The following is an 18,274-nucleotide window of genomic DNA, read 5'->3' as shown; positions in this document are numbered from 1 at the left end:
ATTACTCTGTTCCTTATTAGTTCTTTCGCTTTGTCATGTCCCAGGCCCAGAATAAATTGATAGGACAGACCATAGGAGCACAGCTTCTCTAGTAGTGCTTTTAACCAGGGTGCGACAAATGAATCTGTCAGTAGGAGGCTGATAAGACCCCTCTGCCGAAATACCAGTTTAAGCCAGAACATAAGGGTTGCCATCCAGAGCCTAGTCTGAACATTAACCATTCCAGTCTCTATCTTAATTGCGATATTGGAGATGTTATTTGGCAATTGGAGAATAGTTCTCAGAAATTTAGACTGGACCTTCTCTAGGTTAGATAGATTACCAGAGATGCTTATTGGGGCCCCATAGGTTAGTTGTGCAAGAGCTTTGGCCTTAAAGATGTTGATGGCCGCTTGTATGCATCTTCCACCTTTTTGCCAAAAAAATTTCTGAATTGCACTTGAGCTTTTCTGCGCATTTGATGAGATATAATTTATATGTGCAGTTCTAGCTTGTGTGGCCTGAATTATGACTCCCAAATATTTGTATTGTTTTACTTGCTCTATCAGGGTTCCATTTATTCTCCAAATGTGAGATTTTGGCCTCTTTCCACAAACCATCACCTGAGTTTTATTGTGGTTCACTTCAAGGTAGTTTGCTTGGCAGTACAAGTTTAAGGCACTCAAAGCTCTTCTCATTCCTATGGGAGTCCTAGAGAATAAGGCTAGATCATCGGCATAAAGCAAAAATGAAATGTGTTTTCCACTGATTTTTGGAGGATGGAAATTTGGGTTTTTGAGATAGCTGCCAATGTCATTAATAAAGTAATTAAATAGAAGGGGGGCCAATATGCATCCCTGCTTAACTCCCTTTGTTGTCTTGATTAAATCTGTGAGATGTCCTTGAGGGCTACATTTAACTCTTATGGCAGTATTTTCATGTAGTTTTTTAATAAGCACAAGTAGCCTCCTGTCTATGGAGGTCCTGCCTAATTTGGCCCATAACAGATCTCTTGGAATAGAGTCAAATGCAGATTTAAAATCAATAAATGAGATATAAAGGGAGGTTGATTTCTTTGAGGAGTATTTAGCTATTAGGTGATCTACCAGCATACAATGATCCAGTGTGGAATGTCCTTCCCTAAAGCCTCCTTGTTCCTCTGCTAGGATGTTCTCTTCTTCTAGCCAGTCTCTATATTTCCAGCATAGGTGCCTAGCATAGAGCTTACTTATGGTGCTGAGGAGGCTTATTGGTCTGTAGTTTTGGGGTTCCTTCCTATTTCCTCTCTTGTATATGGGTACCACCACTGCTACTTCCCAACCTTTTGGAAGGATACCTGTTCTATCAATTGTTGTAAACAACTTAGCCAATACTGGCACCCACCATTCTATGTTCCTTCTAATTAGTTCAGGAGGTACTAAATCATAGCCAGGGGCTTTCCCTGATTTAAGGGTACCAATGAGCTTCGGGTAGTAAAAAGTTCCAGCTCTTCAAAGGTATCTAAAATCTACATTTTCACCAATTTCAAATCCCTTGAATTGTTTAATTTACCATAGCATTTGGGGCGCCTTCCCTATGTGATTGCTTCTTCTTCTTCTTCTTATATACCTTGAGATATGTCTGGTCTAGTTTTTACCTGAACGACTTCCTATGATGGAAAGCAGCTGGATACAATCTTACCCTATTACTTTACAAAACGCAAGGGTCTTCCCTCCTTACAGTAGCCTTTTGGAATGCCCTGCCAAAAGTTCATATACTCACAGAGAATCTGGGCAGTACTCTGGCTGGAGCAGCCGCCTTCCTTGCAACAAGTAGCAGGTTATATCATATGGATCCACTCCTGGGTATGGGGAGGCCCCTCGTGTCATCAGCTCCCACACGAGGATCCCAAAGGACCACTGGGCAGAAGAGCGAGATGTATAGTTCAGAACACTTCAGAGCAGAAAACATAACCATCTAGAACCTGCTGGTGGTGTGAAACAGCTAAGAAAAGTTACCCTGAGAGAGGGTCACAATGTGATTTCTCAGTATTCTTTACCTCTTCCCATTCAATTAATACAAAACAGTTCTACAATGTTAAGATGTACCTTTTCACCTACAGGTTTATTCATCAAAAGAATCTGGCTCATGCATGAAGCCAAATGCACAGTAGCGGGCATATTTTATGGCATGAGCTGCCAATCTGTACATAGAAATAAAATGGGAAGCGGGTGGTGGGAGGAAGTGGGACTCATTACCTAACTGCCAATCAGGTAGGCTGTCTCATCCCTGATTGGCTGGCTGTCCAACAAATGGCCAATCAGGTAGAATGTCCTGCCCCTGGCTGCATCCCGCTTCCATTTGACTCAATGCCAAGCACAGTATTCACACACACTCTCTTCTTACATCTTTTTGCTCACAAACCTGCCCTGAATGAATAACATGCAGTTCTTGCAGCTTTAGATTCACTGCACCCCTCCCACCCCCCAAAAAACAGGACAGAGGTAGAACTGATTCTTTCCTAATGATGAGCAGCAAAATAGGACAGAGGAGGTGTTGTGATCCATGAAGTATAGAAAGTGGTGCATGAATGTGGTTGAGAGGTCTTTTCTGCATGCCCAGCTTATTTATGATTTTCAATTAGCTCAATTTGGTAGAGCTTTTCTTCAAATCCAGTGCCTGAACTCTGCACTTTAAAAATCTGACTTTCTCTTGGGAATTGCAGAGTATGTTTTCTGCATACCAATGGAAAAAAAACAGATAGTTTTGTAGCATTGAGGGTTTTTGTGTTTTTTGACATTGTAAGTAGAGATTCAGAGGCCATCTTAGCAGAATGTTACTGATTCTCCCCCCTCTTTGGTATAGAAGTGCCACTTATGTTTTCTATTGGGTTTCTATTGTGTCACTTTTCCCTGGGGGCCTGCACGATAATATGAGGAAAGAGCGCGCACACACACTGCATAAAGCTTTCCCTGATGTTTTCCTCCAGCAATTAGAAAAAAAGTACTTTTGTTGCACTAAGCTATTTTCTTTAAAAACAAAAACAAATCAGAAATTGACACGATGGGTAGAAAAAGGGCACAGGAGGGGGGAAATCCAAGGTAATTATTGTTTTTGAATTATCTTTGGGTGGAAAGTAATGGGAAAAACTGTGGCAAAACGACTCTCTCAAAATGCAGAGAAAGAGCAACTGGAAAGCAAACTCAGTGCTCAAGAGAGGAAAATCCATGCAGAACTAAAATAGGCAAGGGCACCGGAAAAAAATCCGACTGTTCTCTGAGGGAGAGGGCCTGAGACTGTGGGCCCGGTGTGTGTGTGTGGGGGGAAAGGATAGAAGGATCCCCTGCCAGCACTCACCCCTGCCCTGAGCAGACTGAGCAGGCTGCAGACTAGCCAGGCCTTAAAGGAGAGACAGAATCTATCCAGTGGCTTAATTAAGGCTGTGTGAGCTCACAGCCTTGACTCTCCATTATACAAGAGCATTTGCCTCATTATATTCAAACATTAACAAGGACGGACTCATTGCCACTGACGAAAGCCAGACTGAAAAAGGAAAACAAATGAATCTACAGACTGTTTTGGCAGAGTCAAAGTCTAAATAAATGACATAAGAGACTTTTATCTTCTTATACTTAATTAAGCCACTGGATAGATTCTGTCTCTCCTTTGTTACAATTTTGGAATCGTCCACTTTTTTCGTGCAGCGACTAGCCAGGCCTTGGCAGAGCTGCCGGGAGGGAGGGAACAAGTCTGTCCCAGCCAGTGTTCCTGCCACCCTGAGCAGCCCTGCCTTCGCCAGGCCTCGACAGGGATGCTAGGGAGGAGGAGATGATCCAGTACCCACCAGCACCCACTGCCCTAAAGAGCCCCAGCTGTGGTCTCACCAGGCCTTGGCAGGGCTGCTCGGGGTGGTGGGAGGGAGGAAGGGAGTCCCTGCCAGCCTCCACTACATGTGAAGGGTTTGGGTGAAGGGGGAAAAGGCATTTAAAGAGCCACCAAACAACTGATCATTAAGATTAGCTGTCTGCTGGGTCCTTGGTATTGCCGAACCGAATCAGCCGAATCAAGCCTGAATTAATTTGGGCTTCTGTGATTCCAACAATATAGCTGTTTTTTTTCATTTGGCTTTTATAAGCCTGATAAGTATTGATGCAGGTACTTTTTGGCTTATCCAAGATGAATTACCCATCCCTAAACTAAAAAGAAAGCATGTGCAGGGTGAAATTCAGAAGGAAAAAGAAAACATGAAAGGAATGTACTGCGAAAGCAGAGGAAAACACCAGTGCATAAAAAGGCATGAAAGAGATTGTTTTGAATGCTTTCAGTCTGGAGCACTCTTTAAACACAGGAGACAACAGGATGATACTGTTGCAAAAGGAGAGTTTTGTTCTGTCCCAGGAAGAAGAACAAATCCATATGATTCTTGTACTTGGGAACAGGTGCTAAAATGCGAAACAGAAGGGAGACCCAACAGGAGTGAGAATCTGGTGAACAACCTTCCCCAATCAGACCTTTTATCCAGCACCTTTTGCTGTGGAGATTATGCCGTCTGGAGAGGAAAATCCTGAGGACTAGCTATGGGAATCATATCTCCTGTGGGCCAATATTAACCACTATTTTCATTTGCACTTACTACATCAGTCTTGGTGGTAAATTTTTGGGTCTGCAGGCTCTCTAGGGCCATCCATTTGACTGGAAGCTTTGCTCGGCGGTGATGCTGGATACTGTAATACTCCTTGTCAAAGATGTCTCTGGCCAACCCAAAGTCTGCCACTTTCACAGTAAAGGTCTCATCTAGCCTAAAAAGCACAGGGAGGACAAGATAGGTCAGGAGAAACATGGTGATCAGATGAACAGCATCTTTTAGAGAAGGAGGCGGCATTATTCCCAGCAGCTGTGGCCACAAGCACTGCAGCCAAAAGAGCAATCATGAGCTATCAGGCTGGATCTTATTCTCCCAATTAAGGCACAGTTGCTACATAGCAGCAGGGTCATACATGGGATGCTTAATCTGCTGAAGCAAGGTGTGAGTCTGCATGAAGTAGACAACAGCACAGTATTTGTTAGCCCAATATTAGTTGCAACTGGATTAAGCCCCGGGCAGGTTAATAACAACCATTACCCCAAAGGAAATGTTCCAGTGGGTACACTGGAAATCATTTAGATGGAAGATAAGATGCCTGATTGGACAAAGTCTAACCAAGGTAGCCAATCTCAAGTTCCCTGTCTCCCCCAATCCCCTCCCAATTCCTTCTGCAAAGCAAGATTCTGCATGCATTTGCAAAAAAGCATGCCTGTTTCCATACTTACATACAGTTTCTGGCAGCAAGGTCTCTGTGTACAAACTTCTTCTGGGCCAAGTACTCCATCCCTCGAGCCACTTGCAATCCAAAGCCTATTAAATCCTTCACAGTAGGGTTCTGGGGGAAAAAAAGAGAGACTGTCTGACATTCAAAAAACTTAAAGTGAGTTTTCCATCTGGCTCTGGAGTTTATATTCCTCTGGAGAGCTGAGTTGCTTGCTGGTGGCGCCCTCAAGCCAGCATTGCTGAAGTTAATTTCAGGGCTACTTCATGCAAGACAAATTTTCAACCGAGTCATCACTTTTGGATGGGAAATTGAGGGTATTCCTGGGAGTCTAGAGTATCTAGCGGGATCCATAAATATGTTGTGGGAAACTTCTGCCAGTTGATGCTTCCCTGCTGTCTGTACGCAGGGCAAAACAGAGACTTGCCTATCACTGGTGAAGCACACATAGTGGGCAAAGAACAACCTACATAGATGTGATACTAGTTTAGAAAAACAGTCTAGTGTGGATCTTACCTTCTCAGACATTACTGTCAATTTTCAGGTGTATGCATGTGTCTGAGTAGCCCTCTAGTGGGCAGAGGCTTTCATTGCCTTTCCCCACACAAGCTCAAAGTGTAACCCAATAGTATTTTTAAAGTTTTCGATCTGTACCGTTACAAGTGGTGTTTCAGCAAGAATACTGTGACATGGTGTCTGTATGGAAGAGTTTCAGGCATGGCATGATGATTTGGAGCAACTAATGAAATACAGTTGGAAAACGGGGAAAAGTAGACATGTTGCTTTGTAGTAATTAGTCTCAAACTGCACATCATAAGGCACCCAGGTACCTATTAGGGAAATGATCAGGCAGCCACTTTTCTGCTTCAAATTACCTCCTCCCATTGCTGCTTTTTCACAGAAGTTATCAGGGTTCGTTACATATATTCACATGTAATGCATGCTTCTGTCCTTAGATGATTTCCAAACACGGGTGCAAACGTGGGTATACCACAGAGTGGTATGCTCCCTACTGGAGATAATCAGCAGAATTCCAAGGAGGGATACCATTCAGAGCTGGAATTGTCTGGAGATACTTAACAGGTCTGAAGGGCATTGCTAGAGCTTTGTGCTAAGGCAGGAAAGAAGCTGTTCATTGGACATGCAGCACACAGCCTCTTTCTGTATTTCAGCAGAACTCTTGATTTCTTGGCATTAGCTGCCATACCACATATCTGATTGCAGCAATCAGGCATGGCATGCTGACAGTGGACACGGGTGGGGGGGATCTGCAGTATACCTAGATTGGAGATTCCTCCAGCTGTGTTTTAGGTTGTTTCCCCAATGTGAAATACAGAAAGGGGATGGTGTTTCTGCAGATCTCAACAGAAGGCAGCCTGTTGTGCACTATCCAGGTTGGGAGGGAGAAAATAGCCTGCAGTGCCTCTCTACCAGCAGATACATCAGCCACCAGCTCACGTTCCTCCCTGCTCAAGAAGACCTGAAGTCAGCAAAAGGGGGAGGGAAAGAAAGAAAGAACAAACTCTGCTCCAAGGACCCTGGAGCTCGCACACCTTGTTGCAGCAGTAGACTCTGCTGCAGTTCAGACTGCTTGCACATACAAAATGCTCTGCCACATGCCTAACAAGAATGTCTTCGCTGACGAATGCTGGCAGGATGGGTTTCACCACCTCCTATCCACCACACCCAGAAACCTGTCCCACTGCTTCCCCCAGGGTGGTGAGCCTCTGACACAAGGAATATGTAACAACTAGGGGCAAAGCCCGTGGTATCCAGGAATACAACGTGTGGTAGAGCTTGGCAGTGTGAAGAGGAAGGGGAGGAGTTGTCCAGTCTGTAAGAGCATGGGGTTGAGTGTGTGTGTTGTGTGGGAGGTTGTGGTGGCAAATGAGGGTGTGGGTGTGGAGAGATGGGTGTCAAGAACCTGTGGTGTGGAATGTTCGTTGATCGTGGGAGAGGACTGACCTTTGGGAATTGTGGCATAGTGGCTACAGATGAGCTTTCAAGAGCCATGTCTTCAGATACGTGAAGGGAAAATCAGACTGGAGACTCTTCTTAGGGGAAAATTACATGGCAACCAATTCCAGGTGGAGCTTGGAGAGCTCCTGGAATTACAGCTCATCTGCAGAATATAAAGATCAGCTCCCTGGGCAGAAAGGGCAACTTTGGACAGTGTTGTGGTGGAGAATAAATATTTAAGGTCTCCCACACAGGTTATTGTTGAATTGAAAGACTTGAGGCCTACTGCACAGGGTTGTTGTGCAGATGAAACGAGAGAAAAAAGAACCTCTGCAACAACATATAATAAATAACATATAATAAATAAATAAATAAACAAACAAACAAACATCCAGTTTTGTCTGCAAAATAATGCTGTGCAGCAAGCCTCAAATCTGCAGAGAACTGTGAATAAGAAATACACATGGCTTGGCTGTGTCTAACCCCCGGCCAGAACAGTATTTTAAGTGAGAAGGGGCTTTTCTGTGGCCTCCCTGTCAGCCAGCCATTTGGCAGAAGGAGAAATCCCCCCTGCCCTCAAAAGGAATGCCCTCAGGCTCCCCTGCGTTGCTCTCAGAAATGCCTCCCTCCCCTCAGTCAGGGACTGTCAGAGGCTCCTTCGCAGCAGGCCTGAAGGGAGGGGGAGGGAGAGTTACAATTGGACATGACAGTTAGGGCAGCTTTGGGGTGAAAAGGGCTGGCGCAGCCTGTCCAAGCTTCTGTTCTCATCCCCTTTGGCAGCCTGACTGATTCTCTCCCTGCAGTGGTCAGGGGCAGACTGGCAGATATGTCTCCAGATTGCTCCTGGGTGGACGGGCCCTGTCAGAATGTTGCCCCGATGATTGGGCCAAAGTCCTGAGTGGGTGTCACCTGTCTGAGACAGGGCCCAATCGGGATGCGCTTCACAGGCCAAGCCCACTCTCTGCCCACTTAGCCCTTAGTGAATTATATAACAGCTCCCGCTGTTACATATGAAACGGAAAGAGACACTGTAGTTATGTGGGACAAGGGTCGGGCTCTGCTGTATCAAAGAGGCTTGCATGCAAAATCAAACTACAAGAAAAGAGAAGACAGGCCAACAACTTTCTTTACCCTCTTTCTTTAACAACCAGTCACAAAATAGGTCATACCATACAAATCCCAGAACAGGTGCAGAATGAGGATGCTAACAGGAATGCTTTTGTTCTACACAGCGGAATGCTAAACAAGGGTCTCAAGGGCTGGCTTCCTGCACTGGGCCCAAGGTGGGAAATTATACACTGAGCGAAACATAAGACAATTGGGACAGTGTGAGAGTTAATTATAATTCACTGAGACCCGCCCCCCCCCCATGCACACATGTGTGTGTTTTGTATAAGCTTCATAAGGGACAGGGGAATCCATTAAAAAACTAAAAGGGCCACCCACCGCACAATTCCCACCCTAGACAGAAGAAGGGAACATAGCTGACAGAATGGCAAAGACTGGCAACGATACTGTTTAAGAATTCTTTCGTGGTTTTAAATATTATCACTGTTTTTAATGACCCCGGTTTTTGAATAGTTATAAATTGCCCCGAGACGTAAATAAATAAATAAATAAATAAATAAATAAATAAATAAATAAATAAATAAATAAATAAATAAATAAACAAACAAACAAACAAACAAACAAACAAACAAACAAACAAATTTCTGCTACTCCAGAACCTGTCTGGGATTGTGTCAAGAAACCAAGCGGTCTGAACAATTTTCTCAGCAAGAGCGTTTAAAATGGGGAGCTGTACGCACCCTCTCCTCGGAACGGATAAATTGCCGCAGATCTCCATGTTTCATGTATGGCAGCACTACCAGTGGTAGTCCTTCTTTTGGGAGGGTAATTCCAATGAGAGAAAGGACATGGGGGTGGTGGAAGCTCTTCATCAGAATCCCTTCCTTCAAGAATTCTTCCACCTCTTCCAAATCAGTGATTCCTAGAGGAGGTGGATACAAGAAGAAGAAGTGGCTGTGTGAAGGCTTGGAGGCAACAGATCTATTTGCTATTAAGACTCAAGGAACCAAAATGATTAAGATATTGAATGCAGGTCAGCCAGATGACCTGAATGGATGCTGTTAACACTGTAGCGAACAAGGGACTGTGAGACAAAGAACAATATAAATTAAGTTGGCATAAGGATGCATCTGTTTTTCAAGGTTCCAGGGTTTTGGCCATGAGCTCTGCTGAAGGACATACTTCCTCTTGTGCCAGAAATTCCATTTGAGCACAGGTTATTGAAAACCATTGGGCAAGCAGCAGTTTTAGAGGAAGAGGAAGAGCATTTGATAGCACAATCTAACATTCATGGAAATCATTCATAGGACCCAAGCCTGTGTTCAAATGGAGAAGCTTTGCTAGCCAACACAAGGCATATCAGTCAAAGACTAGAAAAACCTAAGGATATCTGGCTCTGCTGGGAGGCTGGTATTGTGCTTTGTCATTCAATATTCTGCTTCTCCAGAACATGCCTGGGACTGTGTCAAGGAGTTTCACAAGGGAAACATTACCAGTATGTCCTAGTTAGTAGTACGGACTATTGCACTGATTTCAGTGCTTCTCCTCTAGCTCCACCTACTCTGTGGAACAGCATGGCAAAAGGGGCACTTGATGATTTGTTCTATGGAACTGGCATGTTAAGCTAGCAGTGTGTCCTTATGGCATTTCCTGAAGTAAGCAGCAGAAAAATGCAAAACAAGGCAGGTCTCCCTCATGTCCTGTTTGAGACGTGATTTCTGTTTTTTGGAGGAAATTGTTATATGATTAAAATGCCAGATTGTACTACTACTGCATTGTATTTTCATATGCACCAATCTAGCTGCAACAGCTCATGACCATGAAAGATGTGCATTTCAGTGCTAGAGATGTGTGTATATATGCATGTGTACATGGCTTTCAAAAAGCAGCAGAAAAAGTGCACCACACTGTGTGGCATTGCTGTGATGTGGCTGGGGAGGCATAACCATCAGGAGTTCATTGGTTTTCTTTTTACAGACCAGTAAAAATAGTTGCCATCATTAGAGAGGAAACAGGAATTACTCACGGTTCAGGGATTTAACAGCACAGCGTATCTGTCTCTGGGATGGATCTATGTATGTTCCATGGTAAACACTCCCAAAATGCCCTGGGCAGAAAAGGAAGAACAGCATTGAAAGATATTTTTTTTAAGTCAGGTGGCGTGTGATGTAGCCGAGAGACTGGAGGATTATCTGGCAGCCAGGCAAGGGACGTTTCGAGGTGGTTTGCCATTTCCTGGCTCCATGCCATGACACCTAGTGTTCTTTGGAAGAACTCCCACCCAAACCCTTCGGAGTCTTCCATCCAAATACTAGCCAGGGTCAGCCCTGTTTAGCTTCTGAGCTCTGCTAAGGTCCTACATATGTCAATAAGGAAATTGGTATACTCAGCATGATCTATTTCCTAGAGTTTTTGCATCAGCTATTAGTAGGGAGGACAAAAACTTTTAAGGCGGCATAAGAGGGCTTGGGTGCCTGCTTCTGGAGAGCACCTGGCCACAAAAAGGTAAAACTGCAAAGGCTGTTGAACTTACCAGGCTAACGTCTCTCCTTCTAATAGCAGACATGACAGGCCTGCAAAAATGTGGTCAACAACACAACAACAGAGGTTCTGCATAACTGAGGAGACTCTCCAGGAAGCAGAAATAGTATTGATTGTAAATTTAAAGAAGGAAGAAAAGTAACTCCCCAAGGAGCAAAAAAAAAGTTTTGAGGATGCTCATTTGTCTTCCAGGAGCCTCAGGCTGGTGTGGGCAACTGGATACCTCCTTTAAAAAAAAACACACACAAGGATGTTGCAAGTGGCCTCTACGTCCTTCTAACAGCAGATGCTATCATGAAGGAAAAGATTAGGGACCCTAAATCCTTCCCTCCTAACAAAGGATGTGATAAACGTGACAGAAGCTGCTTCTGAATGAGTGTTTCCTGAAGATGCAAAGATGGGGTCTGGGTTCTCCTGGTTCCTAGGAGATGGGAAGAACCTGGGACTAGGGTTGTGTGCCTCTGAACTGTGTCTGAATTGCCCATTCCTGGCCGATGCAGCTAGTGCTGCATCGGGGAGGGGGGGCACGGACACCGGTGCGTAACTCGGTGCACAACACGCAGGCATGGAGCTCCACACCTGTGTGTGTGCCGAGTTACGCACCAGTGCCCGTGCCTCCCCACCCCCCAGTGTGATGCTGGCTGCGCCAGCCTGGAACAGCCAGTTTGGATGCCGTCACGCACAACCCTACCTGGGTCTGGCACTTTTCTTTGGAGAAGAGATTTCCAAAGAAAGGGTTTGTGTCCTGCTCTACCAACAGGGAAAGTTTCACAACCCCAGAGATAGAAGAAGTTCTGTTCCTGTGGCCAGGCACGGGTATGCTTCACCAATGAGTCAACTGGGAGGAACCAACTCAAAGCTTCCTGTTGTTATCTGCTGCATGCTACGCTCTTTGAATTTAATCTCCAAGTCCTGAGGAAGCAAGCAACTGCCAAGAAACACATTAATGGGCAACAAGTTTGGGATCACTGGGTCCTGTATGGGTGGGTGAGATTAGGGCAGGGATTCCCAACCAGGGGTCCGTGGGAGATTCGGAGGGTGTTCACAGCCTTTCTCCTCCTACTTTAATGTACTTGGCCACAAACTAAGGAATGGGCTGCCTCTGCTCAGAGGGCTTGGTGGGTAGGCCATGGGGGTAAAAATCAAAATGAGGGAGTTGGTTGTGCCATGGTATGGGGTCCAAGCACAGTTGTTCTCTCTTGCCCCAGAGGGAAGGACCAGAACCAATGGGATGGATTAATTCAAAAGAAATTCCATCTAAATATCCAGAAGAAGTTCCTGACAGGAAATTTTTAAACAGAGGCTGGATAGCCATCTGAGGGAGAGGCTGATTCTACAAAGGCTTAAGGGGGTGGCAGGTTACAGTAGATAAGCAATAGGGTTGTGAGTGTCCTGCCGAGTGCAGAGGATTGGACTAGATGACCCAGAAGGTCCCTTCCAACTCTATGATTCTCAGCTCCTTTCCAGCCTACACGAGGCAGTGTTGCTGTAATTGTGAAGGAGGGAGGAAGGAGGGAGTAAAAGGAGGGCAAAGGGTGTGGGTGGTGATGTCATTTCTGGTGGAATGTCACTTCCAAGGGGCATGGTAGGAAGGCGTGACCAGCTGACATCACTTCTGGAGCCCCTCAAAGCCTGAAAACTTATCTCAGAGGCTCTTCCACACTCAAAAGGTTGAGAAAGGCTGGATTAGGGTGTGGAGGGTGTGGATTGTGTGTGTGTTGAGGCACATATTCCCTGAGCCCAGTTCTCCCCTCCCACTCCTCTAAAAGAATTCTAACCCATATATCATAGGGATGGAGAGGTAAAAATACCCCCATCCCACATGCTTAGGTTTGCATCTGAACCTCTGCAGTCAGCACTACAGGGAAACTGCATCAGAGCACTCAGTTGCCAGGATTCAAGGCAGGAAGCGACTCCTCCAGCTTTGGAGCTCAGCAGTTTCTTAGAATCATAGAATCATAGAGTTGGAAGGGGCCACACAGGCCATCTAGTCCAGCCCCCTGCTCAACGAAGGATCAGCCCAAAGCATCCTAAAGCAGCGGTCCGCAAGCTTCTGCTTGCTGCGGACCGCTGCTCCAGAGTCCAGGGAGCGGGCGGCCCGGGGGCCCGCGCACGCGCGTCAGCCTCGTCGCAAGCGCGCGTGCGCGGACTGCCGTGCACACGCGTTTGCGCCTGGCAGGGGCGCAAACGCGCGTGCGCGGCAATCTGCACATGCATGCTTGCGCCGCCGCCATGCCGGCAGCCGCGGCTCCCCCTCCCGGCCCCTCCGGGCCGCAAGCAAATCGGCCGCTAATCGGCAAGCTTCTCTCCCCCCCCCCCCGAAGCGAGAAGCTCGCGGCCGATTTGCTTGCGGCCTGGCGAGCTTCTCGCTTCGGGGTGGAGAGGGAAGAAGGAGCCGCGGCACGGCGCCGAGGCCTTCACAGCCCGGCGCCGGGCCGCAGCCCGCGGTTTGGGGACCACTGTCCTAAAGCATCCAAGAAAGGTGTGTATCCAACCTTTGCTTGAAGACTGCTAGTGATATACATCAATAAGTTCAGCAGCAGCTGTGAAGTGCACAGACCAAAAGAGCAGAAAAACAGCCGTCGGATGTGTCACAGAAGGTGCAAGGAAACAGGAAGCCCCGCCCAGCCCCCTCCGAACGGTGACAGAGAAGGGGCTGGGTTGGGTGCTCATGGCCCAGGGGAGGGCATGGGCGCTGCTACAGAAGAGTCCCCCCTCCATTCATGGAAAAAGGCCATGGCAGACCGGGGCTAGAGAACTGTCTCATGCAGAAGAAGATGATGGCCCTGAACTCCCCAAGGACATGTTTGGGTGATGCTGACACTCTGCTTGGAGTGCGGTGACACGGAGCAGTCTGCTAGCGAGAGCTCTTCCGGTTGGGGAGTGATGTGCTCCCTACCCTCCTGCCAATAAGCAGCAGCAAGGAGGGCTGGGTGGGGGCTGTGGCTCAGTGGCAGGACACCTGCTCGGCATGCACGAGGTCCCCAGTAGCCTCTCCAGTGGACGGGACCGGGCAATGGGGGATGCATCAGTGTCCTCTCCCTAGCAGAGGCAACAGAGGGAGGCCCGGCATTGCTGGAACCAGCCTCTCCAGGGTGCTGGCCTCTCAGCAGGACCGGAGGGGGAACCAACAGGAAGCTCACTGCAGCTTGCCATGCTGTTCATATCACATAAAACTGTTAAAACTGTTAATATCATATACCTCTATGCATAAAAACAACAGTGAAATTGCAGGGATTCAGTTTCTTCTGCCTTACAGAGCAAGATGCTTCGCAATAAATAGCTACACTGAAGTTGATTTCAGTAGAGCTATCAGCCAGGAGAAGACAAGCACCCAAGCCGTCTGTTCTCCCTAGGAATTTAGACAAGATTGGCAAAAGGTATTGGGTGCGGAATATCCTGGAAAACTATAAGAGCACATGATCCATGGCTTCTACCATTCCTGACCTACATGGACAAACGAAACGCACAAGAAATGCATGCATACCTCCCTTCTATCAGAGCAGATGTCAGGGCACAGTAAATGCTCTATGATGTTTAGGGCACATCATACCCTAAATATACAAATAACTTCATGTGAAAAAGTTTTTATCACTATTCCCTGCTACAGGATTAGAAGGCTTTTGTGCTCTGTCATTTTGAAGGCTTGTATCAATGCCGTATTAGAGAGGCCAAGTTGATGGAGTTTATCCTCAGTCTTTCTCAACCTTCTAGATTGGTAAGTATCTGAGAAAATTACGGGAGTCAAGCTGGAGGGGAAAAAAAATTCTAAGCCAAAAATACAGAACCTGAAGTTCCAAGTGTTTCTAGCACTTCTAGTCCTTCTTCCAACCTAAGGAAGGCACTAGATATACAGCGAGGCACTCCAAACACGGATCTAAGGAATTCAGATTGCATTGCTTCCAATTGTGGATAATCACGGCACACGAAAACCCATGCACCGTATATAACCTGCGGTGTCACCTTTCCTTGGAATATTTTCAAGGCATAAGGAATATGTGAGCCCCCTTTTGTAATATAAAATATTAAGGTTGCTGCAGACGTTCTTTGAGCCTGGTCAGTTAGTTGTGTGAAGTGTGACGTCCACGAGCTAGCTGCTAGGAATACTACTCCTAAATATCAGAATGCTTTTCCTTATCCCATGTCATAATTGCCTATCTGCCATAAATGCTTTGTGTATCTTTTGGAGAAGACAAGGATGTTGGTCTTAGTGAAATTAATTGGTAACAGCATTGCTGGCTTTCCCCACCACTGTAACTCCTTGTAGGCATCCAACGTGTGGCTCTTTAAATTTCTTTTTTTAACTCCTGGACATGAAAAAGACTAGTGTGTCACCCCAACGCTTGCATGCAGAGTAATTCAACATTAGACAGTCTGACAAAATTATCTCCTGTCTAGTTTTGTTGTTCTGGGAGACTAACACAAGTTGTACAAGGCATGCTCAAGCAAACATGATCTGCAGCCCCAGGCATATTGTTTATGGACTCTACCACTTTAGATTGTGGGTGTTTCAGCATCTCCACAAAAAACAATAACACCTCCTTTATATACCAAGCTAGCACATCAAAAAGAAAGTTCTTTCGTGGCTTTTTCGTTCATGTGCTAGTTTTCTATGTACAAGGCATTTCTTTTTTCTTTAAGTGAGCATTATTTATTTATTATATTTCTATGCCGCCCTCCCCTGAGGCTCAGGGCAGTTAACATGGAACTGGAATAAAAAACAGTACAGATAACATGATAAATTGAACAATAGTGAATGAGTCAAAACAGGAGAACAGTAACATAATGGAACAAACATGGTGAGAACATCCAATTTTAACTGTAACATACTGACGGCTCTGTAGGATGGACACGTCGGTGGTTCTCATGGGAGGCGGGCTCAGGGGCCAATGGGAAGTGATTGAATTCAGGTTAACTTCAATTAAAAGCCTCTCGGAAGAACTCCTTTTTGCAGGCCCTATGGAACTATTTAAGTCCTGCTAGGGCTCTGATCTCCTCTGGGAGCTCATTCCACCAGGTGGGGGCCAGGATGGAGAAAGCTCTGGCCTTGTTTGATGTCAAGCGAGCTTCCCTGTGGTCAGGGATCACTAGGCAGTTGGTAGTAGCAGAGCGTAAGGCACTCTGAGGGGTGTAGGCAGAGAGGGGATCCCTTAGGTACACTGGGTCCAGACTGTGGATGACCTTAAAGGTGATTACCAGAACCTTAAGCCTGATCCAGAATTCGACTGGAAGCCAGTGCAGTTGTTGAAGGGTGGGCCAAATGTGGGACCTCCATGATGTTGCTGTGAGGATCCTGGCCGCAGCATTCTGGACCAGTTGCAGTTTCTGGATCAAGGTTAAGGGCAGGCCTGTGTACAGCGAGTTGCAGAAGTCTAGTCACGTCACATGGATCACTTTGAAGGTTTGATTTCCTACCCTCAGCGAAACAAGCCAGCTGTAGATGCTACCATGAATGATTTGAAGAATTTAGTCCATGGAAAAAGCAGGCCATTCCATGCCTGCACTAGATCCTTACTGCCACTAAGCCAGTTTCACTCCTGAGATTCAACTTTGCCAGGATGACTACATGTGGGTGCCCACCGTTGCTGACATTTCCCCCCTCCCTGAGATTAATTTACTCTGTAATCACTAGACTGCAGAAGAATTTAGCTGCATTAACACATTATAAATGATCATGAAGAGGAATAACATCAGCAGTGTAAATCGATGTAATACTGAAATTACTTTTTTATTACTTGCAATATCATTTTACGTGTCTAAAAATTCATTACAAGAATGGCAGGGAATGGTAGTAAGGTTTCTGCGACAAGGTAAAAAGGACAAAAACAGGAACAAAAGGATTGCACCAATGAAAAGATATCAGTATCAAATTTAATTAAATATCATCTTGTTGCACGTCGCAAAGGGCAATTTGTTCCTGGAAAAGGGCTAAAAATAATGGGTCAGATTTGGAAGAATGTGCTGTAAAATACATGCTTCATGTGCAAGAAAAAATGATGTCATTTGCCTCCACTCCGAAGAAGTAATACTAAACTGTACCTTTCTTCAAAAGGTATAGTGGAGGTTGGTATGAGCATCGGTTTCAATGGCAATATCATTTCACCCCATGGAGCTGCTATTAGTTCTGCATGGGAGTCAGGGGCTAAAATAAGGGCTGCTCTAGATGTGCTTGACTTGACTGACCAAACCAACATCAAGGATCAATGGCAACAATATGCAGAAAAATTATATGCAAACACCAAGGTGCCTTCCAGCCTATACTGGAAGAAGAAGCTCCCAAATAATAAGGCTCCTGGCATAGATAACATTCATAGAATCATACAACCATGAAGTTGGAAGGGGCCATACAGGTCATCTACTCCAACCCCCTGCTCAACACAGGATCAGCCCTAAGCATCCTAAAGCATCCAAGAAAACCTTTGCTTGAAGACTGCCAGTGAGGGGGAGCTCACCACCTCCTTAGGCAGCCTATTCCACTGCTGAACTACTCTGACTGTGAAAAACTTTTTCCTGATATCTAGCCTATATCGTTGTAGTTTAAACCCATTACTGCATGTCCTCTCCTCTGCAGCAAACAGAAACAGCATCCTGCCCTCCTCCAACTGACAACCTTTCAAATACTTAAAGAGGGCTATCATGTCCCCTCTCAACCTTCTTTTCTCCAGGCTGAACATTCCCAGGTCCCTCAACCTATCTTCATAGGGCTTGGTCCCTTGGCCCCAGATCATCTTCATCGCTCTCCTCTGTACCCTTTCAATTTTATCTACGTCCTTCTTGAAGTGAGGCCTCCAGAACTGCACACAGTACTCCAGGTGTGGTCTGACCAGTGCTGTATACAATGGGACTATGACATCTGGTGATTTTGATGTGATGTCCCTGTTGATACAGCCCAAAATGGCATTCACCTTTTTTACCGCTGCATCACACTGGCTGCTCATGTTTAGTTTACAATCCACAAGTACCCCAAGGTTTCGTTCACACACAGTGTTACCTAGAAGCGTATCCCCCCATCCAGTAGGCATGCTTTTCATTTTTCTCACCCAGATGCAGAACTTTACACTTATCTTCATTAAATTGCATCTTGTTCTCATTTGCCCATTTTTCCATTGTGTTCAGATCTCGTTGAACTCTGTCTCTATCTTCCGAAGTATTTGCCAGTCCTCCCAATTTGGTGTCATCGGCAAACTTGATGAGTAGTCCCTCCACCCCCTCATCTAGATCATGAATAAATATGTTAAAAAGTACCGGGCCGAGCACTGAGCCCTGAGGTACCGCGTTACTCACCTCCCTCCAGTCTGATGAAACACAATTGACAACGACTCTTTGAGTGCGGTTCTCTAACCAATTCCCTATCCACCTAACTATCTGAAAATCCAGATTGCAGTCCTTCAACTTATCCATCAGAACATCATGGGGAACCTTGTCGAAAGCTTTACTAAAAT

The 18,274-nt window shown here is 45.8% G+C and overlaps 1 protein-coding gene across 3 annotated transcripts in view; it reads right to left on the bottom strand.

The window, feature by feature from the left end:
- The window catches only part of MST1R (macrophage stimulating 1 receptor), a 110,692-nt gene that overhangs the window by 4,829 nt on the left and 87,589 nt on the right, over window positions 1-18,274 (bottom strand). For all 3 annotated transcript variants that reach the window (XM_077326037.1, XM_077326039.1, XM_077326038.1), the window contains exons 16-20: window positions 10,318-10,398; window positions 9,032-9,213; window positions 5,269-5,378; window positions 4,592-4,757; window positions 1,741-1,877 (exon numbers count right to left, since the gene is read on the bottom strand). In XM_077326037.1, the coding sequence (XP_077182152.1) occupies window positions 1,741-1,877; window positions 4,592-4,757; window positions 5,269-5,378; window positions 9,032-9,213; window positions 10,318-10,398 (676 nt within the window). The remainder of the gene's footprint in view (window positions 1-1,740; window positions 1,878-4,591; window positions 4,758-5,268; window positions 5,379-9,031; window positions 9,214-10,317; window positions 10,399-18,274) is intronic.

This window comes from Paroedura picta, chromosome 3 (genome assembly GCF_049243985.1).
Source record: "Paroedura picta isolate Pp20150507F chromosome 3, Ppicta_v3.0, whole genome shotgun sequence".
NCBI classification, from domain to species: Eukaryota; Metazoa; Chordata; class Lepidosauria; order Squamata; family Gekkonidae; genus Paroedura; species Paroedura picta.
This window is presented reverse-complemented; position numbering and strand designations above follow the sequence as displayed.